General features: G+C 38.9%; 1 protein-coding gene across 8 annotated transcripts in view; it reads right to left on the reverse strand.

The window, feature by feature from the left end:
- Nucleotides 1-20926, reverse strand: part of UNC79 (unc-79 homolog, NALCN channel complex subunit) — a 261771-nt gene that overhangs the window by 65292 nt on the left and 175553 nt on the right. For 6 of the 8 annotated variants that reach the window (XM_082451152.1, XM_082451149.1, XM_082451150.1 and 3 more), the window contains 5 exons: nt 14122-14229; nt 10639-10755; nt 7962-8045; nt 4511-4613; nt 1850-1990 (listed from right to left, as the gene is read on the reverse strand). In XM_082451152.1, coding sequence (XP_082307278.1) covers nt 1850-1990; nt 4511-4613; nt 7962-8045; nt 10639-10755; nt 14122-14229 — 553 coding nt within the window. The remainder of the gene's footprint in view (nt 1-1849; nt 1991-4510; nt 4614-7961; nt 8046-10638; nt 10756-14121; nt 14230-20926) is intronic. The other 2 variants (XM_082451151.1, XM_082451147.1) reach the window with 1 other exon arrangement.

The raw sequence follows: 20926 nt of genomic DNA on the forward strand, positions 1-20926 counted from the left end.
GTAAGTATGTAAAAATGTATCTCTATTGTTTTTCCTTTGCTTTTCTTCAAAGCTTGTTTGTTTCCATCCTAAGAATTGGCAATGCTTGAACATGATTTATTCTCCCTTATGTTAAAACAAAAACAAAATAAAAACCCCTCTATGTATCTATTACAACTTAGACCAGCTATTTTAAGGAGATGGTAACAGACCAGAACAATAATTCTGTCTGTTCTAAAACTGAAAAGTATTGATAGTAGGAATCGAGACCTTGCATTAATAAAAAACTTTCAATTTCACAAGTATTGCTGATAGCTGGTATAACATTTATTCCACGTTTATTATGATTAGGTTAAAATCAAGGGCTTAACTCATCTTTTCTTATCTCTCTATCTCCCTGTGTTCATCACTTACTTTACACATTGGCTATTTCTAAGTATTAGAGATGAAATAGTTATACCAAGTCTGACTGCATACTCCTAAGGATACACACACCTAAGGATACTACAGAAAAATCTGGGGAAGGGTGATAAGGGAGTCACATACTTCTGGGGTTGAGGGGTTTTTAACGCTTCCCTGTTTGTCTTTAACTTGAAATCATCATTTTTTTCATTGAAAAGATTAAATTTTAGCTCCATGAAGATTCATTCTCTTTCTTCCATCAAATACCAGGAATTTGCAGAATCCAGTTTTTTTCTCCAACCTCCTCCATAGAGACCTTCCCTAAGAAATCATTTCCATCCTGACCTCCCATAGCACTCACCGCACATATCACTCATGAATACAGCTCTTAATCATGTCCCATCTTTTATGGCTACTCAGTTATTCCACACATCACTGTCCTCTTCAACAACTAAGCCATAAAGCATTTGAGGGCAAGAGCTAGGTGTAATGCCTGCAACCTAAAGCACCTAGCTCTGTGCTAGCACAGACTGGAAACTTAATACATTCACGGGGAATTAACTCAGTCCTCTCCTATACGCTGTGTATGCTAGGACTACAATTTGTTACTGAATTTGAACTTTACTTATATCCATGAGGTACATCACTTTTCTTCTAATGTCCTATCCACTAAAGGGAATTTTCTTAACATGAAAATTCTCAAAGCAGCTAAGTTTTAATCAGTCGGGCTGAAGGCTCTGTTCCCAAAATGTGTGCATCTTTCCTTTTTCTGAGTCAGAAGTATAAAACTACTATACTTCCATTTATCCCTTCACATGACAATGCCGCAAGTTGCATAATTAAGTGAGCCACCCTAAGATTACAAAGTGCCTAGAGAACCCATCTTAAAACAGGTAAAGAGAGGGACTTCCCTGGTGGCGCAGTGGTTAGGGCTCCACGCTCCCAATGCAGGGAGCCTGGGTTCGAGCCCTGGTCGGGGAACTAGATCTCACGTGTGTGCCGCAACTAAGAGTTTGCATGCCACAACTAAGGAGGCTGCCTGCAGCAACAAAGACCCGATGCAACCAAATAGATAAATAAATATTTTTTTTAAAAAACAGGTAAAGAGAGATAATAATAATAATATCTAAAAGTTACAAAGTGTTTAGTGTGAATTAGGCACAGTTCTGAGCACTGTAACATACATTGGCTCACATAGTATTTAATAGAGTACAACAAACAGTAGGGTTTTCTCAGTGCAGTTTCCTCTAGCTCCACTCTGACATTGTGACTCATGACCCTACACGGCTGTAGAATTCAACCAAAAGTTTGGTACATTCAGTTTGTGAAATTAGTCTGAGTTGATCCCACAAATATCACACATCTGTAAGGTTACAAAATGTTTCACTTTTGAACTGGTAGTTTTTATTTAAGGATACAGATTGAGTAAGGCTCCTTCCTACCAAACAAAACAGAAGCTGACATTCACCTTCCCACAGACTGCATGATATCCAGCAACAACGGGGCTGCCAAGTCTGGGCTTAAGTGAATGAAGGTGGAGAGGACCACAATGGCCAGCCCAAGGGTTTCCTCATCATACTCTTCAAGAATGGCCCCACAGTCATGGCATCTGCAAAGAAAACAGAGGAATGCTTTCCATGAAAGCCGACAATGGTTTCAAGGTGTAAGCACATGCAGCCATTTTTGGTGAGTCTTGGAAAAGTCCCCAAAAGGAGGTCAGCGGTCCCACTCTAACAATAAATAGAAAACTCCAGCACCACCGTCACCTTAGACACAGAAATAGCACACACACCAGAGATCAGAAAGGTTCCGCTGATCACTGAAAATGGTCTTTCAATTCATTACTATCTGGCCTCTACACGAATTAGTGCTCCCTTTTACAGTGAGCGCCAATTGGACTAATAGTTTGAAGTTCTGGTTGAAGGATTTTCTGCATGTGAAATTATTGCTGGGGATAGTCACTAACTAGATATTTTTTTCATTTGTTGAAATTAAAAGTGAAAAATGTCTAGACACAAATGGAAGCCTTCCCAATCTTTCAGATTTAAAAACATCCTATTAATAAAGACATAGACATAGAGAATGTACTTGAGGACACGGGGGCAGGGAGGGGGAAGCTGGGGAGAAGTGACAGTAGCATCGACATATATACACTACCGAATGTAAAATAGATAGCTAGTGGGAAGTAGCAGCATAGCACAGGGAGATCAGCTCGGTGCTTTGCGATGACCTAGAGCGGTGGGTTAGGGAGGGTAGGAGGGAGGCTCAAGAGGGAAGGGATATCGGGATATATGTGTGCATGTGGCTGATTCACTTTGGTGTACAACAGAAACTAACACAGCATTATGAAGCAATTATACTCCATAAAGATCTATTGAAAAAATAAATAAAACAAAAATAAATAAAAATTTAAAAATCCTATTTGTGGGTGAGAGACAGAATAGTCCAGTCAATAGAACCCTGTAGAAAGCCTAGGGAGTCTGGATCAAGTCTCTTCTGTACCAGTCACTCCGATCAGTTTATGAACTCACCACGCCTACTGAGAGTGCAGTCTGTAAAAACACAATGGTCCCTGCTCTTAAGGAACTTCCAGCTTATTGCTCTTTGTAGTATCTAATGTGGGTTCAACTGACGTCATCTCAACCAAAGCGGAGCTCTTTTTCTCAGTGGCCGCTGAACAGCTTTATACAGTGAAGGGAAAAGCAAGGGAGGCAGAGCAAAAATGGCTACTGTGACCTTTCCATCCGAAAACTTCCTGATATACATATATATCCCTCCTTACAAACTTCCCAATATACATGTATATCACTCCTTACAAACTTCCTGATATACATAAATATCATTCCTTACAAACTGACTTTTTAAAAAAATATAGGATTCACACTTGTAACTACAAACGAAGATAAATGGAGTACACACAAAGGCAACCGGGAAGACAACTAGGAAATACTGAGACTTGGAGGAGGACACAAAACGAGAAAATTATACCAAAGAAAGAGCTAAGAAGAGCCCTCCACAAGCAACTAGGTGCCCCCCACGTGGACATGGTAAGGAGCTGTTCAAGACGGGCCTTTCACTTCTTCACAAATGGTGGTCAGCTGCATGGATCCTCAGACCAGCCCCTTCCACCTCACCTCCCTCTCCTTTTATCACAAGCCTACTCAATTTCTCACATGGGTCACCTTTACCAGGAAGCCTCCCCGGCCCAAGGGATCCCTCCAAACTTGAAATCGTACAAGTCTAACTCTTTGTCATGTTCACTGAACAGCATTTATGTGCCAGGCAATGTATAGTGAGCTCAGAGTATAAAGTACAGAAGAAAGGGTACTAGTCCCTAAGGAACTCACAATCTATTACAGAACATGTGTGTATAAACACCTAACGATTAAAATACAGCGTGGTAAGTGGTAGAATAGAGAGATGTATCAAATACTGTGGAAACTTGGAGAAGGGCATGATGCATTCTGCCTTGTGAAATCAGGGAAACTTGGCCTCAAGCTGGGTCTTGATGCATGAATAGGAGTTCACCAGGCAGAGAAAGTACAGAGTGAAGGGCACCTATGAGATAACAGAGGAGAGAACACATCAGGCATGCTCTGGAGAAGGTGAGGGGTCTAAGGAAGGAGTTCCTGGTGAGGAGTGGTTAAGACCATACCTTCACAACCTAAAGGGCCTTTTACAATAAGCTAAAGCATTTGGACTTTATCCCATAAGAAATCTGGGGGTATTGAAGGCTGACAGACAGAGAGGCAACGTAACCAATCTGAGATTCAGAGAATGAATTCTACCAGCTGGATCATGTCTCAAACTTAGTCCCACTCTTAACAATTTGAAGCTTCTGGATGAGAGATTTTAGTTGTGTGAAATTATTGCTAGGAATAATCAGTAAGTGGACATTATTTGCATTCATACAAATTAAAAAAGAAAAATGCCTTGGCATAGATGAAAGCTGCCCATACAATACTGCATTTCTAAGGTAACAAATGCTTACCAACACTTATGGCTACAGCCATTTGAAGAACAAATTATGACTTAAAAGCATAGCATGCCTCCTCTGATATTTTCTCACAACCATGGTGAGCAACTTCTCAAATTCTGTAAACAGTGAAGAAAATAACTGTGAGCTTACTTGTCTGTCATCACCGTCGGCTGCTCATCTGTGAATTCTTCGGGTGCTGGTACAAACATACTCACAATGCTGGGTGCTGACAGCAGGCTGGATTTCGTGGCACCTGGGTAAGCAGCAAAGAAACAACTGGTGAATAAATATGTGTGTCTAGGGGCCAGGAAAAGCCCTATTCTCCTCTTATAAATCCTCCAAAGATCACATTCACAGGGACAGCCCAATTCCATTGTGAAAAACCGTCAGGAGTGAAATGAATTCAAGAAAGACTGATTTGTTTTGGCTTATAACATTTTAAGAGCTAGACTCCTATGGCTCATTTTGCTTCTTGACTCTGAAAAAAAATCAGAAAGAGTTCAGGTGTGCCAACAGGGTACTAAAACAGAGAGGAAAAAAAGTGTGTGCGTGGGATCTATTCAAGGGTACCCTTAAATGAGTTACAACCCTTAATTGCTAGGCATAAATGGAAGCCGCTCATACAATACTACATTTCTAAAATCACAAATCCATGCCAACACTAAAATGTTGCTAATTTGGAAAGGGAATCAGATCCTAGATCTCTACACACCTAAGCAAGGGGAGAAGTTTGAGCTAAGAAATATCTGGACAGTTTTCTACTTTGTAAATTAATATAAGCCCCAAAGCAAAAGACTTCATTTTTCAAACTGAAATCTTTATGAATGAAATATGAAGTTTTTTTGAATGAACCATCTGGCGACTTCAGCCAATCGATATCACAGAGTTTAATACTTTGGGTTTTGATGCCTTCAGAGAAATCTGAGGCAGGAATCTAGTGCTCTAGTGGTGAGTAAATCTGGAGATCCAGGAGACTGTTCTCCATTAAGAAAACCACCAGTGCTGGACAGATTCTCCAGGAACTGTGGAAATAAGGCACTTCAAGAAGAATCCCAGAGTGACAACTCAGAATAATACCATGTTCTACAAAGTAATAACTGAGACTCTGAGTTCTTCAAACAGGAAAGAAGGCAGAAAAACCCAATGGTCATTAAAGAATCTGTTTTTCATTAAGGAACTGCTAACTTTGTGCTGAAAAACAAAACAAAACTGTCTGGTCTTTCCTTAAATAGGAGAAAGATAATGATTCAGAGAATTGGTTTCTAAAGGAATCAACATAAAAAATTTTAGAAACCTCACCAAGTGGGCAAAGTATTTCAATCTGAGAGAGAAAAAAATGGTATCAAAGCCTTTGATGCTTCCATACTATACAGACTCCCTTGTCTGATCAAAGGCTACAAAATCTGTTTATAAGGAGACCTTCAGACCCAAACGGCAAAGGAAATTATCTGAAAATATCTTGCTGTCACTTCTGAAGATCCCAAATGGGAATCTAAACTTTGCTACTATATTTATCAGCTATCTCTGAGATAACACTCTTTCCAATTGTATCATTAACAAAGATCTCCAGCTGTTTCATAAAGATGATGCTTTGAAAGGAAGCAACATATTTATTATAAGCAAAATTACAAATCGATTAATAATAGAAAAGGCAAGAACTGGGCGAAGATAAAAGAAGACATGATTGATTATTAAAACAGTAAGGTAAACTGCATGAAGTTGCTTCAAGAAACCAAAACACAGAAAGTTCAACTCCAGTACTCCACATTTCTTGAACATTGACACACCACACCTGCCAGATGCCAAAATGCCTGTGCTAAAAGTGGAAACTCAGCCCACAAGATACATGGTGATATATATATATAGTCTTACTAGAAACATAAGCAACTGATTTTTTAAAAAACCAACAACTCTGAGTCAAGGCTTTCAGAAGATGCTTGCCAATTACTGTTGCATACATAGAAATCACAATTCAAGTCAAGAAAAGAGTGGGAGTCCAAGTCATTTGGGTGGTTTCAAGCCAATCCTTACCTAATACAAATGCCAAGGAACAGATATTTTTGACAATAGCATCATGAATTTGTTTTTCCACACGACAACACAGAATGTACAAGGCAATATTTATGACAGTCATTTATAAAAGCAGATAGGTTAAGTTATGAGACACTGGCCACCTTATGGCAACATTAGCTGTATCAATGGATTTCTAAATACTGCTTATGATAAGGGGGCAAAGAGTAAGATACAAGGAGAAGGTGGGCAATGCAAAAAGGAAGCCATTGGCCTCAGCCACCTTGTGCTATAGCTGAGTCAAAACTAAGTCTGCAGTATTAAGGGCAGTCCCATTATCTCCCATTATCTAGGGCAACACTTCTGGTGCCACCCCTACTGGTTCCCCTACTGAATACCCAAAGTGCACTGTATATGGAATTAGGAACAGACACAGAACATTCTTAGAAACTTGAATAAAGAGGGCACCTCCTCCAAAGCCCAACTTCATAGCTGGAGATTTTGGCAAAAGCTTCTTCGGGAGTCTTGGAGAAAGTATACGGGTGCTGGTTTGTCTCAAAGCGTAAATGCACACATCAGTCCCCTAGCTATATCAATGGACTCTTCAGTTTACCATGAAAGAGACTTTCTTTGTTCCCATTACCTCATTCCACTTTTGCTTCTATTGACTGAGTCACTAGATCATGGACAAGCACCAGAGTTTGTTCAACCACCCTGACTTCTGCTCATAAAACCTTTTCCTAAGCCCATAAATGAGAAGAGTCTCATCTCATTGGATAGGGGATAAAACTGCTACTCAATGCCAAATAAATGTTAGCCAAAGCTGGAGATAACTGTCTCCTCATTCCTAAGGAAAATTAGAAGTGATATGGTCCAGGATAATAAGTTTGCTTGATTTATGGGACTAGCTAAGAGATGTGGTCATAATTCATTTTTGCTTTTTGGTTGTCACAAATAATAGGTTAACCTGCCTTCTAAATTAAAAACAAAAAACAAAAAAAAAGAACAAAAGTAATGATTAACCAGACATAAGATGAATTTTAAAAATACATATTCTGATTATCTTAGCATAGATTTATTCTCAGCTTGCTCCTATGATCATCATAAAGTCAAGTGTATATTTTGTTCAGTTTCGGATAGCTGAAAAGAAGTTATTCATCTATGATCTCAATAATCTAGAAGGAACATAGATAAGCTGGGCCATGTTCAGAGAAGTAGATACAGGATGATATGGAAAACTGATACATATTAGTAGGAATATTAAATGACCCAGGGATGTGTGGTCTAGAAAAGCCTGAGGAAATAAGCAACTGGTGGCTTTCTTCAAATATCTAAAAATTACATGAGAGAGTCCAGATTTGCTTTGTGTGGCCCCAAAGGTTAAAAATTCACTATAAGGAAGAAATTTTTGTCAGTCATGTTCAAAGATGAGATGGCATACATTCCCAGGTCCTGCAAGCGTTTGAGCAAAGGTTGGATCCACTTCATGGAGCTGCTGAAGAAGAGATTTCAGCACCTGCTGGGTGACTAGATGATTGACATATACGGTTTCTTTCACCCTTTCAGTCTGAGATTCTGCGACTCAGCTCACCTCTCGTTCTCAGCGGCTGTCCCTCCAGGTCAGGGTTTAGGCACGTTGGCACATTACACTGGCGTTTCCCAGGCTGTATCTGTTCTGTGGATAAATAGAACATTTCAGTCTTCATTGCGATCAATTGCGCACAATTCACAATACAAAGAATTTAACCAATAATCTCTTGGGGCCATTTTTTGGCGATTGTTACTGTTGATTATTAACATTTACAGGAAACATCCTAGATTTTAGGGTAGGGTTGCTTGGGGTTTCACTACAAACCTGCCATTCAGGTGTATGAGATGTAGCTGAAAGCAGGAGAGTATCTAAAACCATCCCCAAAAGTCCAGATTCTCTAATCCCTCCCCCACAAAAGCTCAAATCCCAAATCTCTTGATATGAAATGAAAAAAATGAAAGGTTAATGTCACAGCCATGAAAGACATGTTTTATGCAAATCAATAAATACATAAGTGATCATTTGTGGCAATGACCAGATAGATCGTACAGAAAACATGTGGAACTGGTAGCAAGGAAATGACAGGCATTTGACTGAGGGCTGCAGAACAGGAATAAGGGGACAGGGGCAAATGGAGGAGTAGTGCTTCAGGAACATTTTTTTCATGTGAAAGATGAGGCAAAGAAGCAAGCCATCAGATACGCATGGGTGGAGAAGAGGCAGGTATTCTCTGAGCGAGCAGGTGCATGCTGAGGCGAGTTGATCGTGACCCATGCTTTAGGCTGCCTTTCTCTGTGTGTCTGCATGACCAGATTTGTTCTTTTGGAGACTAGCAAGTCACTGAATCAACGTATGTGGTATAAAGTGACATGCCACCTAATAAAAAACTCCACACTCATCGATTCTCTCTGGTCTTGGATTTGGGGAGAATTTTTATGACACTAATAAAAAAAAGAATATTGAGATGAAGCTCTAGTAGGACTTGGTGACTAGCGAACCAACTTGGAGGATGGAAAACAAGCCTAGGAAAACACAGATGAAAGAAATTCAGACAGCATGTAAATGGTAAGTATGAGATGATAAACCAGAGTGACATGAACAAGGCTGAGGTTTGGTTGAAAAGTGAAAAATTCAGTTAAATGGGTTATTTGGCATCATGTAGATTTTTTTTTAGATTAAAATTTGGATTAGAAATTGAGATCTATTTGCTTTTTTATAACTCTACAGAGTCAATCAAACTAAGTTGTAATTGTAGTCAGAATCTAAAATGGATAGCTTAGGCTGAGCTTGCTATAGAGAACAGCAGCATGGTAAAATAATCTTCAGGTCAACCTAACGAAAGATGGGCATTTAATTCTCAGAGAATGAACCTAACAAAAGCTTCCATTCTCAGTTTTACATAGCATGAGCTCAGTAAAGAGAGGAACAAAGTCCTCTTTGGTGTGAACAAAAAAGCTTCACCCAAACCCAGTAAACTCTCAAGGCTGGTTATTCAATGCCTTTCTCCTTGTCTCCCTTGCCCCTTGGCTTTTGGCCATTTCATTATTCATTACCACTTATCACTAAAAAGAAGACAAAACACTAAACCTTTAAAACGTTAAGAACCTTAATAAAGGCCAGGAGAGTTGAAATTATCTGTTAAATATAGGATTGGGTATGGTGTGTAGGATTTAGTTATCTAGACTAGCTCTCTTTTTTTTTTTTGAAGAACAGTGGGGAAAATAAGATGAAATATATGTAAATATTATGGTTATGAAAAATTAACAGTATCTCAATATTTTGGTTTTGTGGACATTGTAATTCCTGGTCATAAAGAAGGCTATTAAAATAATTTCATATAACTGTAGCCAGAAAGTATACTAACCAAGATACAAAGATAGTCCTATCCAAGTGCTGGCCCCCAGAGCATGTCACAGTAGTAAACCCTGACATTTTCACAGTGCATGCATCTTGCAAAAAGCTTTCACATATATAATCTTGTAATCAAATGACCCATTTAATTAAAAAAGAAAAAAAGAAAAGGCAGGCACTCAAAAGAGCAGAATTGCGGCAGTACTACTGGCTTGAGAAAGTAGTACGTGTGCAGAACGTGGTAACAAAGTTTAGAAAATGCAGAGTGATCATGTTTAAAATAGACATGTCATGGCAGTCAATTCTTACTTTAAAATTGAGGTTAGAGGCAGTTCCATCGTATGAGCATGAGGGTGTGCGGCTGCAACCTGGTGACCCTGCTGACTAAAACACAGAGCTCATATTCCCAAACCTACCGGCAGATCATGACGTCACTAAGCTGACATTTGTTACTACTGTTATTATTACTATCAATAGTCCCTTATTTTTGATAATTCAGAGTTTATAAAACAGAGAATATTGATAATCTGGTGTTTTGTTTTGTTTTCTAATTTGCATCATGAAATCATAGTTCCATTCCCTCCTTTATGCATTTATATCATTTAACCCCCAAAGAGATAGCCTAACATCTGGAATCTGGGTCTTAGAGGAAAACAAACAAACAAACAAACAAAAAAAGAGTTGGACCAGCTGAGATGGAAGAACCGGTGGCTCTAGAACACTTGGAAAGTTTAAATAGGCTTATTAATTACCTTAGGTTAAAATAATTGTTTGAACCACAGAATATGAGAAAAAATCTATTCCTTCACAAGGAAGCAGAGGGGACACAGAGAAAGTGGCATTCGCTAATCTGAGAGGTAAAACAAGAAGAAAAAGCTTGACCCACCAGTGTCCCAGTTGCTGATGTTATGGGGGGCGCTAGACTGATGTTCCAGCTGTCGCTTCATTAACTGGCTCATTGTCAGAGCTCCCAGGGATCCCCTTTTCATCTGCCTATACTGAGCTATATGGAGGAAATTAGGAGATAATTACTAGGGGGAATAAATTTGCACAGCACACAAAGGCTCTACACATCCATACAGAATCTTAATTGAACCTTCATTGGCTATTCGTCATTGTTTAGTAAGTTGTATGCTCCTGTCCAGGTGAAAAACTAAGGCACTATGCTACTTCTGGTGCCTGTCTTCACTCGATAAAGAAAGAAACGGTGCCTATGAGCACTTATCTGTAGCCTGTAAATATTTACCCCAGTTACAACAATATGATATTTTCATTTACTTTTGAATGTATATACTCTGCCTTGTTCCCAAAAGGATTCAAGACAGATACTACTACTTTGAATTTATAGCTTAACTTTCTTTAATGGAGCAGTGCATACATACATAGTTTCAGTCTCCATTATATCCCTCTGAGGCCCCCGTGCATGTGTGTGTGTTTGTGTATGTACATGCATATTTTGGAGTAGGATGACACATATCAACCCCAATTTTTAGAGAGAAATTGAAGCAAATGAAATTATGTTACTTGGAACCAACCAGCAAATGAGGTGGTCGTAAAACCAAAACATGTTGACTCCAAAGTCAATGCTGTTTTCAATCTCTGTATGAGCCTCTGCCTACTGTTGGAAAAATGTGAATTGAATAACATTCCACAAGTATATTCTAGTACACATCTTTGTTTTAAAAAAAAATAGTGGTAACATTTTTATCTTGCAATTAGGCATTGACAAATATCTCATGATTGATAAGTCACATACATAAGCATCTCCAAACCGGAAAAACAGTGAAAAGCACTTCTGCCAATAGACTGCTGAGTGAGAAAGCAACCTGCCTCCTACCCTCCTATTCCTCTTCAAGTGGTCCCACCAATCCCTGCCACCAGCCCAGTGAGAAAGGAAGAGCATCACTAACAGGCCTTTTATACATGATCCCAAACGACTGGATATTTGAGAACTTGTGGTTATTCACTCTCTTATAAGGACAATTTCAGAAACTGAAGCTCTGAAATACATTGTCTAGAAGGGGATGGTAGAAACCGAGATGTCTTTATGGCCCTAGAAAGCCTTGCATGTTATGCACAGGTTTCACAATCATGGTACCAGGGCAGCAACTTGGTGTGATGCAAAATCAATTATGACATTATTTTTAATGTAATTAGCATGCTGTTTGATTCATGGTGGTCATGGCATGTTTAGCTACAAAATAATCAGCTGATAAACTGAGCAAAAAAGAGGGGTGTGATGAGAATTCTTGTGTCTTGGAGTCCATGTTAACTGAATTCATGGAAATGACTATGCAAACTAATGAAAAACCTGATTCTTGTGGTTGATTGGTAAATTTTGCAATTTCATGGTTCACTTGAAAGTGCAGCTCCAGGTAAAATTCAAAGGCAGAAATCTTTTAGAAAATTTAACAAATTTCAAGTAAAATTCAAAAGCAGAAATCTTTTAGAAGATCCGACAAATTTAAAAATTAGCAGCATCTATCAGACAAAATCAAAGAAGGTGATTGGTTAATTTCTCCAGTCCGCAGTATTTTTTTAAAGACAGAAGAATTCCCTGAGAGTAAAGTCCCTTAATGTTTAGCTCAGTGTGTAAAGCACCTGGCATTATGTCTCTAAGAACACACCACCAAGAGCTATCCCATACATGCTTTAAATGGAGAGAAGGAGGAAGGTGGAAATTTAATGATGCACTGTGCTGAGTCCAAAAGGGCTAGATTCAATCATGACTTCACGATCATGATTCATTGATACATTTATTTTATGATACATGTAACTAGCACTGAAGTCAAACTGACTTGAGTCATCCTATCTCAAATTATATCCAACTTGGAATTCTAACTATAATTCACTTTTTTTCAGATGACTCATGCAAATTAGGAGAAGATACACTTTCATGATTTTAGTATGTGGACTTAAAAATGGGCATTTTTCATGTTATAAAACAGATTCTTTGTGATAAACGAAGAACAATTAGATTCAGAACGAGGCGTTTTTGTTTGCTGCCAAAAGGGCAAATAACTGTTACTTGAAAATGCTTTCTTAGAATTTCTGTAATCTCTATTATAACTGAATTTGAGTTAGTCTAAGGCAGTGTGGTATACTAAAAAACACCATGGGCTTGAAAAATCAAACAGACCTAGCGTCAATTCCTGTCTCTATCACTTAATAGCCGTATGACTTTAGGCAAGTCACTTAGCCTCTCTGAACCTCTGTTTCTTTAAAACTGGGTCAATAATACCTGCCATGCAGTGCTGACGCAAGGATTTAATAAAATAGCAAAGTGTGTAAACCACTTAGCACGGTGCCTGGAACATGGTGTCAAATAATTGGTAGCAATTATTACTATTATTTCTGTAAATGCCTGGAGAACAAGGGGTGTCTTATTTATTCACCTTTGATCACCAGTACCAAGCACAGTGCCTGGCACTCAGCAGACACTTAATAAATAGTTGCTGAATGAATGAAAGCATGAATAAATGAATGATGAAGATGATGATGTCGTTCCATACTACCAGTCCAGCATTTAAGTTAAGATCTTTATCTGGTTTTCAGGATCATCTTTATTTCAAAAGACTGTCAAAGGAAAATTCACTAGCCCTTGAGGCAGTGGCCACATGGAACACAAAATATACCAGCACAGATGACAAGGGTCTGCAGAAGTTGCACCACTGTTTGTATCTCTGATTCCTACTGAGAATTTCCCATGCTAAAGTCTTTTAATTGACTCCACTGAGCCAAGTGGACACCCTTATTTTCACCTCAATGGAACTCAAGCTCCTCATGGGCAAAATATAGGACCCAACAAACAAGGCAGTTTCAAAATACTGAATAGTTGCCTCCAGTAGGTCCAGTAATATTTCATGCCATTTTAATTTTCCAATCCAAACGCGCTACATTCAATAATAACTTTGGGATCATGATATATCTGATACATTTATTTGATGATAACTTAGATAAAAATTTTGTCAATGATGGAGGTGATTCAAATTAAACAAAGGTGTTTCATGTAAAATTCTGTCACAGACAATGTTTCTCACTTGTCCCAAAACCAGTTCCATGTTTTATGTTTAGGCTAGTCAAACATAATACTTATTTTATTGAATTATCCAGTGATTATACCTTAACAAATTAGGATTCTTGGCCTATCAGTAACTGTACTGATTTATCAAACACTTGAGATGCTGACAAAAGTGGGCCTATGTCTCAGGGTCTCTGAGAACATACAACATAGTGTTACCTAGGAAGCTAACACAACGTTAAAAAAAAAAGAAAACAACAATATCAAGAGTGTGAAAACTGAAAACAATGCAGCAGATAATGTTCCAAATCAATGTACAGGTGAAATGATCACCAAAGGAAGTCTTACTTGATATTGAAGAATGGCTACTTGTTTCTGGCACACCTGCTTCTAATGTAGGGGCAGATGAGGATTCTCGTGGCATTTCCAAAGTTGAAAGTCCTTTAGTAGCGGGATCTACAAACAGAAATATTATTTAAAACTCAGGACATTGATTAAAAGCAAGTTCAAGAAGCTTTTTCATATATTTTCCCCTCTTGCCCAATTCTCCCATTCAAATCATTATATACTTTCTGGCCCTACTAACTACTTTAATGGAATCACATACACACTGGTTTCAAAGTTCCATGGGAGTTGCTTCCACATTACACTCTGCATGTGTTGCTATGCCTCTCAGAGATTAACGACAGCACAATTACCAAGCTAGAGCTCGGCACGCTCATATCACGTATCCTTGGACCTTTCCAGAACTGAATTTCTTTTCATACAAAACCCAAAGACACCTACAGTTGATCCACCTATATCATTCCACCACTCCGCCTTTGGCTGGCAATTTCCTACTCATCACTTACATCTCAATTTATATAGACACTTCCTCCTCCAGAAAGGCATCCAGGACCCCCACCCCCAGATTCAAACAAAAAACGGAATCATGTGACCCTCTTATGCAACCCCAGAGCACCCTGTCCCAACCTGTACCAAAATGAACACGCCACAGTGTAATTGTCTGTTTACCTGTCTACAACCTTTGCTAAATCATAAGTAATTTCAGAGCAGGGACTGTATCTAACTTGGAATAATTACTTACCAATAACTCAGATTTTCGATTTTATTAGTTGAGCAAGAAAGACTTGTATCATTTGCTTCTGCTGTTGACAAATGCATCTAAGGTAAAATATTTTCTGCATATAATATTGTCTTTTTAATCTATGAATAAGGGGAAACAAGCTGTCCCACATTATTCTAGGTAAAGATTATCCTTTAAAGCTTTTTGAAAAGTTTAATGGTTTATCATGGCAAACCCCTAAAACTTTTTATAAACTTCCTTGACATCTTAAGCAACACTCACTGTATATTGAACTCAATGAGCAGCCTGGAATTACCACTATGGGCTTCTATGATTATAACACATCCACCCTAAATGGCTTCAAGTTCTTAAGCTTCATTATATCTGTCTCCTTCTTTTCATGTTATCAATTGTTTTTCTTGCCACAGAACAAGTCACCATACATTCACACATACATACAATATAAGTATGCAGATGCTATTCTACTATTGGGTGATCATTAAACTTATTAAACTGTCAGAAATCAAAGTAAAATAGATCCTAGGTGAGGGCTGAGGAGAAAAGCTTTTAAGCACTGATTTTGGAACATCTATTTTTGGTTCTCAGAGGTCTTTCTGAATAGATACATTTGCCAGATGAATACTTTCTTGGTAACAAAAAAAGTATAACTGTTACATGTTTCCCAAACTCTCCAAATAAAGCATAAAAATAACTACCCATTTAAAATTCCTTAGTCATTAAGATATTAAAGATTAAGCTATTGCTTTTCTCTTAGGTATTCTCCACAAACCACAAGTTTAAAACATGCATAATTACCTGCCTTTCCCTTATCTGCTTCTGTTTTACATTTGCTGCTACTATGGCATAATAATCCCACCGATAATGTAGAACAAGAAAGCTTAAAGACAAGAATTCTTTAACAGATTATTGAGACTTTTAGAGTCTCGATACGCTTATTAAAATCCTTGGTATCTTTAATTTTAAAGAAACGTCATAACTGTAAGATAGTTATTAATAATCATTAGTGTACCAAGATTCTTTAAGCCAGGCAATTTTTGCTCAGTCCTAAATCATTTTATGACGCCTTCCATTTGTATATAGTTTAAGACAACAAATATTTGAATAGAGCTATATACTTAGCTTAAAATTTTTCTATTCAATTTTTTATACTGATGTGAAGAAAATGTCATGTTATTGATTCATTCATTCATCAAATATTTGCCACCACTCTACTAGGTACTTGGGATACAATCAAAGAACAAACCAGAGAAAATTTCTTGCCTTTGAGAGAACAGTGGGGACAGACAGACAATAATTAACATACATAAAAGTAAATAAATTATTATATATTAGAAGAATAATTCTTTATAGAAGAGAAACAGAGCAGAGAAAGTGATTCTAAGATGCCAAGTAGGGGTGGAAAGGTGGGGTGTGGTCCAGGCCTCATGGGGAACCTGATGTTTGAACAGAGAATTAAAAGAAATGAGAGAGGGAGCCAGGCAGGTATCTGGAGAAGACAGTTTCAGGCTGAGGGACCAGCCGGTGCAAAGGCCCCAAGGTAAGAAAATGTAAGGAGTGTTCAAAAAATGGCAGGAGGCCACTGTGGCTGAATAGAAGAAATGTGGAGAGAACCATGCAAAATGAAGTCAGAGAACTAATGAGAATCAGGACCACGTAAAGCATCTTAGGAATTTAAAGGACTTGACTTTTTACTATGAAAGAAATGGGAGCCAATGGAGGGTTTTAAGCGGAGTAACGGTCTAATCTCATGTTTTAAAGGATCACGGTGGCTGCTGCGTTGGGAAGATACGAAGGCAATATGGGTAAAAGGCAGGAGCCCAGTTAGGAGGCTATCACAGTTGATCCACGTGAGAGACATTAATGGCTCAGACCAGGGTGGAAGCAGGGGAGATGGTGAGAAGGGGTAGATTTTGAAGGTAGATTAAGGTGGCCAGATAAAAGAGGACACCCAGTTAAAATTTAATTTGGGATAAACAACAGAAAATTTTTTAGTATGAGTATGTCCCATGCAATTTTTGGCAGATGAGGCCCCAATTCTTCACTCCTCTCTGAATCAATGACCGTTGCCATGTAACTTAAAATTTCCTCCCACTAAAGAGGCAGAGTGTATTTCCCCTCTTGACTTTGGCTCCAGCCAGGTGATTTGCTTTGGCTCATGGAATGTTTGCAGGCATAACATGACCAAAGGCTTGCAAAGCTCCTGTGCAGCGGGGCTTGCTCTCTTGTGCCTCTTCCATCACCCTAAGAAAAATATTTCCAGGCTTCATGGGTCCCAGGAGGAGGCTGGCCACACAGTCCAGCCTAGATTAGCTCATCTGCAGATAGCCAATAGCCCTTGAATTGAATAAATGCTTATTGTTATATGTTGCTGATATTTGTATGTTTATTTGTTACACAGCATTATTCCAGCAGTAGGTACCTAATAGAGTTGTCTCAGTATACAGACAGTATGTAAAACTACAAGAGTAGATGAGATCACCGACACACTGAGTGTAGACAGAACTGAGAAAAGGACCAAGGACAAAGACCCTGGGGCACTCCCTCATTAGGGAGTTAAGGAGGAACCGAAAAAAGAGATTGAGAAGGAGTGACCACTGAATATGCAGAAAACCAAGAGAATGTGTATCCCAGAAGCCAAGTGACGTGGGGGTGATCAACTCTGTTAACTATTGAGTCAGAAGATAATATCTAAGAGCTGACCATTGGATTTAGCAGTGGAGGCCACTGGTGACCTTGACAGGTGAGGTTTGGGTGAACTCTGGAAGCCTCATAGGAATGATGAGTACTTTTTAGAAAGAATAGTATGGGAGAAAATTGGGAATAGTGATAGTACAGATAACTCCTTAAAAAGTTTTGCTAAAACCTAGAGGGTATTATGCTAAGTAAAGTAAGCCAGACAGAGAAAAACAAATACTCTATGATTTCCCCTATATGTGGATTCTTAAAAACAAAACAAGTGAACAAGCAAAACAGAAACAGATTCATAGATACAGAGAACAAACTGGTGGTTGCCAGAGAGGAGGGGGATGGAGGGATGGACAAAATAGGTGAAGAGGATTAAGAGGCACAAACTTTCAGTTATATAAAATGAGTCATGGGGATGTAACACACAGAATAGGGAATATAGTCAACAATACTGTAGTAGCTTTAAATGGTGATAGATGGTAACTAGACTTATCATGGTGATTATTTTGTAATGCATATAAACATTGAATTGCTATGTTCTACACCTAAATTTAATATAATATTGTATGCCAATTATACTTCAATAAAAAGGGGGGAACTTTTTGCTAAAAGGGAAGAAGCAAATGGGATAATAATGGGGAGAATTAGGATCAAGAGCTTTTTTTAAAAGAGAGAAATAAGATGATGTTTGTATATTCAAGTCAAAGATACCTTAGAAAAAACTAAGGGAGGAGCAAGAGGGGAGATTTCTGGGCGTACATCCTTGAGTAAGTAAGAGAGATGGAATCATGTCCACATGTGGAAAGGCTGACTTCAGACCAAAACACAGTTCACTTGCAGCCCCAGCTAGGAAGGGCAGGTGTATGGGTGCAGATGATGGAAGGGAGGCAGAGGAAGGGGTAGGAGGATGTGGAAATCTCTTCAGATTATATCAAATAGGAACAGATACTGAAAGTTTGGAAAGAAAAGTAGCTATGAAATAATCAGGAGAATGGAAACGTGAATGGACCAGGGAAATATGGTGTGATGCCAGGTAGCTTTAAGGACCCAGTTGAGGTTCATGGTCATGAATTTAAAATAAGACCAGTCAATATTGTTATGCGTTTTTTTCTCCAGTCACACTCATCTGATAGGTACAGGTGTTGGTAGATGGAAAGGCAGATTTGACGAGGGTTGTGTTTAGCCAAGCAAGTCTGAAAAAGCAGAGGTCAGGAATGATGTAGGCAAGGGACTGTAATGATTGACTTGAGAAGGGAAGACATGAAGAAGGGGAGGAACAGTGAGAGGCAATAGGATCAATACAGTGCTGTCCAGAGAGAGAGGAAATGATAATCAGAGAATGGGAGACATTGGACTGACACCATGGACAGGCTGCAGTTATTGATAATAACAAGTTCTGTGACATGACCATAGGAATAAGTAACTGAGTGAGGGTGGAAGATGAAAAAAAAAAGTCTCTGGGGAAGACAAAGTCGAGGAACTGAGAAGCCAGAGTGTCAGAAAACACTGTACTAAGACACTTTACTATGTGTATTAATACTGAAATCAACAAGAATTAAGACAGGAATAGTTTAGGAAAGAGTAAAAAGAGCCAGGAATTAAAATTGTCAATAAATGAGAAAGTCAGGGTAAGTAATGTGAGATTCAGAGCTGGGTGTTTTTAAAGACAAGGTGGGAATGGTCTGAAGGGGGAAATGATGAGCAAGGAAGATGCCTACACCCTGGCCCTAGTCCAAGGACACTCTTCTTCAGGGAAGAGCTGGGTTTCCATTAGACTAAGAAGGGAAAGGAAACAGAGCACATGAAGGACCATGAATTTCTGATGGAGGAAAAGTTTCAGGAATTGCGATAAGGTGGGAGAAAGGATCTGGACAGGAGATGTGCAAGGCCTTATGGAAATTAGAGTGAGAGAGATGAAGGGTGATCTGGGGCTTCTTGCAGGGACTGACATGAACAAAAGGAAAGTACACAATGCCATTAGACTTGGTAGACTCAAGGCAATTAGCAATGGCAAGGCTGTGAGTCTGGGCCTCCCTTGACTACCACTGATAGAGGCAAGAAGGTCTGGGGAAGCCTGAGTCTTACTCTGAGCACATGGCCCTCCTTCTAACACTCAGCAAGGAAGGGTAGCTCTGCATGTCTGTGGCAGGTGGGACACTATGCAGATATAAAATGATTATGACAGTATAACCTATATTATAAAAATTTTAAATACATATCATCTTAATTGTCAGATGCTTTCCTTCTTGCTCTGGTAACAAATATATTAATATAATACCATTCTCCTCCCTGGTAGCCTGGGGAACAACCTGACATGAGGATGAATAAAGAAGGCAACACACACACACAAACATACATACCACAACCTATATACAACCTATATATCATATATACCCACCCTATTGACCTCATATAGTTTCTTATATACCCACCCTACAGACCTTATATGGTTTCTTATATACCCACCTGTAGACCTCTGTAGTTTCTAGGTCAGTGCTTCGCTCCATCTATATGCAACAATTTTCTTGGCTCCAAATAATAAAAAGGTGTCCCAGTTTCCCTAGATACCTTCTTACACTTTCTTGTTATTATGAGGATCTTTTTCTTCCCCCTGCCTGGCTGGAGCATTACCTCTTCCCAATACATTAATGTTCATTTGACAAGTTTTTACAGAGCCCCTCCGAGGTACACAGCTCTGTTCTATGAGGCAGAGAATGACTGGAAAGCTCAGGAAATGCCCGAGGCAAATAAAAGGGCTGAGCCCTTCTCTCAGGAGTTGCTTTTGTTATGCAGTAGGGGGAGAAGTGCTGTGTGACCTGGGGCGGGGCACATCACCTCCCCAGAGTGTCAGCGTCCTCTTATAGGAAATGAGGGATTATACTAGAGGTCCCCAAGATTTTTGCCAGTGCTCAATGTTCTGTAGTCTATGAATCTACTAAAATAATCATCCCTGGCCAATCCCATTTTTTCTAGAGATTCACATACTTTGTTTTTTTTTTAAAATATGGGCTGAGAAATGAAGAAACATTCTGATCAGTATTAATGATAACAGAGCAGAGAACTGTGTTTTAGGATGAGGTGGGCTATCAGCTTGTCACTTTTTCAAGTTAATCTTTCTTGGAAACAGTGCCTCCAAGGAAACACAAGAAACGGCATTTGAGGCAGGAAGTGCTCGTACTATAACAACTTCACCATCAACTGGTGACCATGGATTAGAGTCTAGGTTGTAACTGGGCTGTTTTTGGTTCCTGAGGGCACACAATGTCTGCCAGACTGCTGATATTTGCTTAGAATATGTAATCAGTATAGACCCTAAATGATTATACAGTCAATTCTTAATCATTCCAAGCACTCTTTGCTTTATTTTAGCCCTTCATGATA

The sequence above is a fragment of the Balaenoptera physalus genome (assembly GCF_965194825.1).
Source record: "Balaenoptera physalus genome assembly, chromosome: 2".
Lineage (NCBI taxonomy): Eukaryota > Metazoa > Chordata > Mammalia > Artiodactyla > Balaenopteridae > Balaenoptera > Balaenoptera physalus.